Below are 9,776 nucleotides of genomic sequence, written 5' to 3'. Positions count from 1 at the left end.
TGATGGTTTCACACTTAATTCTTCACCTTAATTCTTCATTCTTTTGCAGTTAACATGTGTTTTTTCTTCTCCACCTGTTTTTGTCTGACCCAATGAGCATTTCACTGTCCAGTGGTCATGCCTTAACTGCAATCTCTAGTATTGCATTAGTATTGCATTCTTCTCATGGGGATTTAATCATTTTTGACTTTTCAGTCTTTGTTAAATCTCTTTTTTGGCTTATTTTATCTGTAAAAGAAAACTTGCCTAACAATTCTGCACACCTGAAAATAAAAAGACATTTTTCATTTCCAGCCTTCATGAACAATTATATATCACTTATAAATGATTAAATACAAAATTAATAGTAATTATTAAGATTAATATGGTTTGGAATTGGCAAAATGTTCCTGGAAATAAAATATGATCAGAAAATCAACGTGCCTAATAATTCTGCACACACTGTAATAACCTCTAATACCGCATTGGGGGAAAAACTACTAGTCATATATTTCAAACCTTAGCTAAGCAAAATTATCTTGCATACTCTATGTACTCTAATGTACTTAACGTATCAAGAGTAAAAGTAAAGGAATTCTGCAGGAAAATAACCTCGTCAGGGTTTTTATGATGGTTCTGCTTTTATTTTAGGCCTACTGCATATGTTGCATTTTACTTCCGAATATTTTCAAGGTTGATACATTTAAACTATATACTTTTGTGTAGTTTATTGTAAAACTGCATCATATTGTAAAATAACCTAATTTTATAGTGTTGCTGTCCTGTGTGGGAAAATCACTTCGAGAATTAACGATGTAGTTCCTTACATACCACCACTGGTTATTTTGAAAATTAAAGTAACAAAATGTAGACCTATTGTCACAATATTAACAAATTGTTGCTATACAGCTCCGTCCAATTTCAAAGGGCGCATCTGAAGCGCTCGGACCGGTCTAGCCTACGGAGGATTGCTCTTGTTGCCTAGCAACAGTGACTGACAGCTGCCGATGACGAGCGGGAGTAACATGCGCACTGGACTTTTTATATTCAGCTGAGTTTTATATTCAAATAGGGTTGAAAACCTGTGTAAATATATTTACCAAGGTCCATTTATGTACATAATAAAAAATAATACACTAGCCTACAAAATCGCATCAAGGTAAGATATAAATGAACATTTTAATCTTCGGCTATCCGAAGATTCTAAGCCGAAAGTAGGCTACATGACCTCAAACATCCTTAATACCATGTCCTCCAGTAAAATATAAAACATAAAAATGACAATAGCCAATTCGGGCTCCAAAGCTGTTTACTCAATTATATCAAATGAATTGTCAGGATGGCAGGATACTCTCGCACCGTTGCTTGGCACCTGGAGCGGTAATCGGGAACACCTGGCTGCACAATTAGGAAATCCTACGAAGGCTACATGGTGCATCGTTCGGAGGACGCATAGGCTGCATCGTTTGAAGTCCGCAGCCTTCTAAGGATGCAGTCTTCACATTGGGACACAGCTATAATGAGCATTTGACAGAAATAGCGGCCATCTTGAAAAAATGGCCACCATGTTGAATTTTTGGATGGCCAATGCCTTTTTCCAAAAAAATTGACCCTTAGAGAGTATCTTTGCCAAATTTCATGCTTTTATTCCAATTTGAACGATTCTCTTGAAATGTGCCATTAATCTTCTGCACTATTAGAACCTTAAAAAGAATCATATCAGCCATCTTGGTTGAGTTTACTGGAGTTCAGGTATATGAAAAGGTGAAGATTAGAACCTAAATTTGGTGGAAAACAACAGGTTTCTGATGAGTTGATTGCCTCTTTGGATAATGATATGTCATTAAACCACCAATACCTAGTGATGCTACGTCTGACACCGACGCTCCGAAGCTTGCTTCGAACTCGACCGGTCCTTGCAATGAACCACTGCTTCGGAGCTTGTATCATTACGTCACTAGTCACGTGAAAATGACTTCTGAAGCAAACACACTGGTTCAGTCCTGTAGTGAACCACCTGACTGCTTTGACAGCCCAATCCAGTGTTGACAGGTTTGAAACCTGGCGGCTGTATTTCTTATAAAAGTTAAGGTAAAAAAACAACAACATAGAAACCATTACAGAAATTCTATTGGATTTAATGGTTTTCATGGGAATTTTATTGGTTGTAATGGGAATTATAGTGGTCTCTGTGGGTCCACTGATATGTGTTGGGCTGTATTGGTGGGGGCATTAAATCCTAATGCAATATGTACCAAACACACAGTTAAAAAAATAAATAATGTAGTGGTTTAAATGGTAAAAGCCAATGGTTCCCATTTTAATATAAACCCATTAGAATTTCTGTGATGGTTTCCAACTTTTTTTAAGCTGGTCTGATCTTCTGTCCTTGTCTAAAGAAATAATTACACACACACAAATCATGCTTAATGTTTTATTATCAAGGTGAACAGGTGAAATTCATCAGTATCTGTAAAATTCACCTACATGAGTTTCACAGCACTAACACTGTGTCAGCTTTGATCGCCTCGGTGAACACGTAATAAACGGGGCGTTACTTGCATTTTATGGTTGTCAGCTTTGTTGCATTACATTTACTTCACCAGGAGATGGTGCTGCAATTTCTATCTGAATGAAGCTTCGAGTAATGAACCATTTTCGACACAATTGTATCAGAAAGCAACAATGCTTCGAAACGCTTCATTTGGCCATCACTACCAATACCCAGAGCTGAGGAAAATAAACCCCGAGTGAAATACAACAAGCTCGGAGTTGACGACTCCTTTGACTCAAAGTGTGATTATCTGCTGTATATATAGACACCTCTTAACTCATTGATTGGGTTGATTAACTGATTGTGCTCCACAGGTGTTTAATTAGGGTTAATTATCTGAACGTGCTCCTCCCGAACTTTGTTAATAAAACATTATTTCTTAATATGCCAAATATGGTAGGGGTTGATCTTTGAGTATTATGATTGGATGGAATGGACATCGTGGTTAATGATTCTTGTGTATAAATATGAGGCTTCTTCCTAACTAAACTTGAGAGTGTTATGGTACTATACTGTCTCTGTTTAATTATTCTCTGCAAATTAATCTAACTATCAGTGTTCAGGCCAGTGCTGTAGCAATGCATCACTTCTTTTCCATGATGTTTTCACTGCTAGCCATTATTGGGCATGTGAGCACCGACCGGTCTTACAGATCTGAGCTGAAGGTGACGAATGGAATGGGTTGGGGATCGTGGGGGCCTAAGAGCATATGTCCGAGTGGAACATACGCCGCAGGGTTTAGTCTGAAGGTAAGTTGGGCATTGACTCTGTGGCTAATGTGGGGGTGGATGAGCGCTTCAAAGATTCAAAACTATAGAGTTGCTGTTCATTTAATGCCAGGGAACTGCACCTGCTTAAGATTTAAGTGCCAGTATAATATTAAAGAGCATGAAGATAAATGTTACTAAGTTTTGGGTTAGAGTTTCTTTCAAGTGGAAGATTGTCTCAATGTTGTTTTAAGGTGGAAACACTTCAGTTGGGTGATGATACAGCGCTCAATGGGATTCGTCTTCACTGTGTCGATCGGTCCAAAGATTCATCAAGCTCACGTGGATACACCGTAAATGAGTCCAACGTAGCAAAGTAATGGACTCCGATTATGAACAATTATTGCATTTAAGCTAGATAAGTAAATTAAGGATTTTCTTGAATAACAATGATTTAATCAGGCAGCTGTTTTCTTCAGGTGGGGTTCTTGGCAACGTATCAGATGGTGTCGTTCTGGATACTTTACAGCTTTCCAGCTGAGAGTTGAATCTTCCCAAGGAGACAGAGATGATACGGCCGCAAACAACATCAAGTGAGTGTGTGCTGCTATAAGTTCTACAACATCTCTTACCCAGTGTAAACCTCTTACACCATCTCTTACCCATCCTGGTTTTATTTTGCCATTTAAGGACTCAGTTTTCCCCCATCAATAGTTTAGGTAATATCACACTTGCAGTGGTGCTGCTGTTCAAGATTGTGATTGCTGCAGGTGATCATGCGACTGACACAACAGCACAATATATTTTATCATAATATTGTCACATAATTTTTTTTTTCAGGTTCAAATGCAGTGGAGGTCAGGAGATGGAGGGTGGCGGCACAGAATGGGGCAACTGGGGCGACTGGAGTCCAACGTGTGAAGGAAAAGGAATCTGCGGCTTACAGACCCTGGTAGAACCGCCACAGGGAAGTGGAGACGACACCGCTCTCAATGACGTGATCATGCTCTGCTGTGATTAAGGTGATGTGATTTCAATCAAACTCAGACTGACGCAGACACTGATGCTTCAGAAAGTTCATAAAGAGATCGTAAAACCTATTCATATTCGTCAAGCGGTTTAGTCCCGATTTTCAGAAGAGACTCACTTTATATGATGAGCAGATTTAATTTAGGCTTTTATCTACACACAAACTTTGATCAGCAAACATAAAAAGAAGCACTTAATGTGGAATAACAAACTTCATGTGTTTCTAAAAGCTTGTGTAATTGGTCCTCATTCGTCAAGCAAGCATGTTTCAGCTTCTATTTGTGCTTACTGATGTGTGTTATGTTTAAATATGGATATGTGGTGAACCACCCCTTTAAAACAAAAATATATAATATATAAATAAAATATATTTGTCTTGACAGTGGCAGTGAAGAGGTTCCCCAATGTGTCCAGAGGAGCTTTGGGGATTGCAGTGAATTCTAAGCTGGGGGAACTGAGACTGCTTGAAAGGAACATGTTAAAACATTATATATTTGGTTTAGAATATGCTCCCTGCTTGATTGATTGTTAAATGTACATGTTTCAGACATCAAATAAAAATGTTCTTAAAATGTTACATGTGAATGTATTTTCTTAGATTGAAAAAAAAAAAAAAATTCGTACGGGTGTGTAGACTGTCACTTGAGAGACAGAAATCTGAGATTTCATTAAAATACCTTCATGGAAATGTGGACATTACCTTATTAATTCCAAGAACTTTATTAATTCACCACATTATGATTTATTTTATTCCAAAATTTTTGTAACAAAAATTCTCAGGAATACACATAATATACTCATTTTGCCATTGTTTGCTCCTAAAACCATTGTTTCATGCAGGAAATTTAAGGCCATGCCCATTGAGGCAGAGGTTAGCAATGCCTCTTTGGTCCATAGAACGTAGTTTATGTAGGTTTGCGCATGCGCAGTCAGTTCTCATGCTGTCTTGAATTATCAACATTGAGGCAGAGACCGAGCTTGCTTCATGCCACGTGATCCACTCGCTCTCACTCAATCCGCGCTTCCCGATCTAGCGGCGCCTAGGGTTGGCTGTCAACAGGCCCGGGGTGGGTAATCGGGAGAATTCCCGGTGGGCCGGTCGAGGATTTTTGTTTTTTCACATTTGTCACGTTAGATGCATTAGGCTACACTCGTTCCGCATTGACACCGCAGCGCGCAGCCCAATATTATGAAGCTGCAGAATCGGAGCCTGCATCTACAGTCCCGCACCCAGAGTCCCACATTCTCAGACCCCTCGTTTTTTCGAGACAGCGCCTCCTGCTGTTCGGAAGATCGTATAACAACCGCACCCAGAGTCCCGCATTCTCAGACACCTCGTTTTTCGAAACAACTGTTCGGAAGATCGTATAACACCCTTATCCAAATGCCACTGAAAACAATAGGGTGCAATATTACTGTCACAGTGTGAGACTGTGTTTTGTGTGTATTGTATTGTATTAGTGTTGTTCCCTGAGTTGCCACCAGATGTCTCTTCCCCTCACTGTCATATGTATCATGAACTGCATTTCCCATACTCCTGTCTGTTAATCATTGATCATTTGTCACCAGCTGTTTCCCATTAACCTGCATATATAAGCTGTGTCTTTGTGTGTCTTTTGCTGGTTCATCGTTTGATGTCACTGGTTGTTCTGTTGCCTTCTCTGTCACCTGTTTGGATTATCATTTTGCGTACGGCTGTGAGTTTTATGTTTTTATTAAACACTGTTAACCTGCAAATCCTTCTCTTCATTTGATACCGTGACAGAATGAACCAGCCATTAAGGAAGGAGCGGGTTATCAGCCACAGGAGTTATTTGTAGCCGGAGTTATTTTTGTATCACTGCTATGGATCTTACACAGGAGAGCAACTTGGAGCGGGTGAGAGAAGCACTGAGTACCAGGGTGGCGGATTTGCAACAACAGCTCCTGTTGTTGCAGAGTGGTTCCGTGTCGCTCCCACACCATCCATCAGGGTGTCTACAGATATAAACAAGTTAAATTTAAGACTTTTTAAGACCTTTTTAATGCCACTTTGAATGAAATTTAAGACCAAACCTGTGATGGAAATACACATTATATTACATGCGTATATGTAATATTTAACCTAAGTAATTGAAATAATTTAATAGTCACTACTTGTTTATTGAACTAAAATCAATGTAACATTTGCAATCGTGAGAATACTCAGCAAAATAGCTCCTGTCATGTTATGTTACTCAGGGGTTTTTCCTGGCTCAAAATGAGGCGGAGGTGGTAAAATCGTATTAATGTATTTTAATAATAAGATAATTAAATTTCTATTTTTTGTAGATCATCATATAGCCTGTGTTTCCCACATTATTTTTGTGGGTGGAGCTTGGTACCTCTAGGGGGATCCAGGGGCATGCCCCCCCGGAAGAAAATTTTGTACTTTTTAAAGATAAATTCATTAATCTGGTGCATTTTGAGTCACCCGAATCCACTGTTAAAAATAGATAATCCACCTGCAAATAACCCATATTCTTTGATTTAGATATCTGCATCCGATCATCACATTACAATTATTCAAATTCTTAGTGTTAAGCAGATAAAGTGTTATTCAAATTCTTAGTGTTAAAGCTGATTTAAAATGAACATTTATTTAAAATAATTAAAAATTTATTTAAAAGTTCTTCTTTAGGCAAAATTACATTTCCTTAATAGCCTAAACAGAGGCTTTACTCACTTCAAACTTAAATTGTCAATGTTTCATTACATCACTGTTTTATAAAGGGCATTTCTCCCTAATTGTATTAAATGTATGCTCCATCTTTCATTTCAAATTCTTAAATTTGATCAATATATTCAATTAAAATAATAAGACACTAGGCTGTTACCAATCAAATTAAATAATTTACATTGAAAAATTATAACTGTATTAAATGAGATTATTTTAAATATTTTTTAATATACAAATAAGGAATGTTGAAAAGAATGATACTTTATGAAACAAACCGCCAGTAGGAGGCGGCAGGCGACCGTCTTAATGAGCGAATCATTGAGTCATTCATTCAAACGATTCGTTCAAACGGCTGATTTATTCAGAATGAGGCAGTTTATGAATGGGTAATTGAATCTTTGACTCAACCGCTGAATCATTCAGTAATGCTGCTGCAACAAGTGTTGCTGTGAGATGTGCTATGGGGGTTCTACTGTGATCTTTGTTTGGAACTATTTTCGCTGCTGAAACAGAACAAAAACAGTCATTGCGTCTAAAATGTAAGTGACTTAATTTTAACTACCGGTATTTGTTTATTGAACTTATGAAATCAGTCTCGGTTTCAATCTTGATGGCATTCAGGAAAACAGCTCTCTGGTCGCGTGTAGCCTAGCCTAGTTTCTTAACTATAATATGTTATAAATAACTGCGCGAGCCTCAACAGCGCAACATTGTTACCGTCAGTACATTAGGTAACTTAGGCCTATATTATTATCAACTAGGCCTATAGGCTATCAATCGCCACTTAAATTAAATGAAATAAAACAGAATCATCCTCACGTTTTCGGTGATTCCCAGTTATTTGTTATTGTCGAGAGCCGGACGGCCGCCTCATAATTCTCTATGCAGGAAAAACCCTCAACATTTTGAATTTTTACCTCAGTATGTTTCTTTATGTTTGCCATTATGCTCATTTGTTTAGATTTTTTCCTATACAGAGACAAGCAGCGCGAGCCTCAACAGCGTTACCAGAAAAAGCCTTCAAATCATTATCAATAGCTGTTTATGTAATCAAATCTGAATCATTCTGGCGATTCGATGCTTCACTTGACGGGCATTAGGTCCGTCAAACTGTAGAAATTTTTGCGGTAACGTGACCAGAAATATTTAAGACCTATCGAATCTGAATTTAAGACATTTTAATACTTTTTAAGGCCTTTTATTAGGAAAACTTTATTTAAGACATTTTAAGACTTTTTAAGGACCCGCGGCCACCCTGATCCATTTCCCCCAACCCCACGGAGTCGAGTGGTCAGCCGGAGCCTAGCACGGACTTCCCTGAGAGATACGCTGGTGAGCCTAAGTTATGTGAAAACTTTATTAATCAGTGTTCTCTACATCTAGATATGCATCACAGGACTTTCGAAACTGAGGAATCGAAAGTAGCGTTTGTGCTACTGCTGCTGACCGGTCCAGCAGCCACATGGGGAACAGAGGTGTGGGAGAGACGGGACCCATGCTGTGCCTCTTTCAAGGCACTTACCGGGGAGATGATTCGGGTCTTTTCCAAGACTAAGGTGAATTCTTCTCGGAGGTCAGGGAGGAGACCCCGTCCAAGCAATTTTTTGAGGGGAGGTAGTGCGCACCGGTCGTTGTGTGTTGGGACTCTGGGCCTGCGGGAATACACACCCGAGTCATATCACAAGATGGCTGCCACACCTGAGCCTCTTCACAAGATGGCTGCCACACCCGAGCCAATTATGGATGTAGCGAGTGCTAGAGACATGATTGTTTCACTCTTTCCCGAGCGTCGGCCACGAGAGAGGGAGATGGAGAGGAGACCCAAGCCTATTCACAAGATGGCTGCAGCACCAGAGCCACTTCACAGGATGGCTGCCTCACCTTTCTCTCCTATCCATGCCAGAACCCAGCGTCTGAGGTCTAGTCTGGCAGAGACTCCATTAAGGTCATTGCGGAGGGCTGGCTTTCCAACCCCGGTGCCGGTTTTCACGAGGACCACTGCCAAGCCTGCACCAGTCCTCAAAATGGCCGCCGCCAAGCCAGCAGCAGTACCCAAGATGGCTGTCACTATACCTGCACCTATTTTTGAGACTGCTGGGGTTATACCTGCCCCTACACTCCAGATGGCTGTTGTCTCAGCGTCACCTGTTCTAAGCAGGGCTATCATCACGCCTGCACCTGTTCTCAGGAAGGCACCAGAGGTATGTTCATTGGACTCAGTATTTCCTGTGTTTACCATGGCTCTGTGGTGTGTGTGGTCTGCTTTCTGCTCTTCTGTTCAGCAAGATGTCTCTCAAGCCCATGAACCTGAATCGGCCGATAAGTCTGAATCGGAGTCTCTTGAACTTCCTGTTACGGCTGAGAGGTCTGAGCCTGAGTCCCTTGCACTTCCTGTCACAGCTGAGAGGTCTGAACATGAGTCTACTGCACTTCCTGTCACGACTGAAAGTCTCTCCGTCCTGCCCAAGATGGATGACTCCGAGGTTTCTGAACTCTCTGCCTGGCCCAAGATGGCCGATCCTGAGCTCCCTGAACTCTCTGCCCGGCCTAAGATGGCCGTCCCTGAGCTCCTTGAACTCTCTGCCTGGCCCAAGATGGCCGATCCTGAGCTCCCTGAACTCTCTGCCCGGCCCAAGATGGCCGTCCCTGAGCTCCTTGAACTCTCTGCCCGGCCCAAGATGGCCGTCCCCGAGCTCCTTGAACTCTCTGCCTGGCCCAAGATGGCCGATCCTGAGCTCCCTGAACTCTCTGCCCGGCCCAAGATGGCCGTCCCTGAGCTCCTTGAACTCTCTGCCCGGCCCAAGATGGC

At 40.8% G+C, this 9,776-nt stretch overlaps 1 protein-coding gene across 2 annotated transcripts; it reads left to right on the top strand.

The window, feature by feature from the left end:
* Positions 1–2,926: 2,926 nt before the first annotated feature.
* On the top strand, positions 2,927–4,846 carry LOC311276646 (vitelline membrane outer layer protein 1 homolog). 2 transcript variants are annotated; one of them, XM_084386429.1, is made up of 6 exons: positions 2,927–3,037; positions 3,149–3,282; positions 3,495–3,616; positions 3,720–3,833; positions 4,081–4,262; positions 4,653–4,846. In XM_084386429.1, the coding sequence occupies exons 2-5, from the start codon at positions 3,211–3,213 to the stop codon at positions 4,259–4,261; spliced, it is 489 nt and encodes a 162-aa protein (XP_084242555.1). In that variant the 5' UTR covers positions 2,927–3,037; positions 3,149–3,210; the 3' UTR covers position 4,262; positions 4,653–4,846. The 2 variants fall into 2 exon arrangements, with proteins under 2 accessions (XP_084242555.1, XP_084242554.1); XM_084386428.1 differs by having other exon boundaries at positions 2,929–3,282.
* Positions 4,847–9,776: the final 4,930 nt, after the last annotated feature.

Source organism: Rutilus rutilus (genome assembly GCF_951802725.1).
Source record: "Rutilus rutilus genome assembly, chromosome: 18".
Classification (NCBI taxonomy): Eukaryota; Metazoa; Chordata; class Actinopteri; order Cypriniformes; family Leuciscidae; genus Rutilus; species Rutilus rutilus.
The sequence above is the reverse complement of the archived record's forward strand: the minus strand, read 5'-3'. Positions and strand labels throughout refer to the sequence as shown.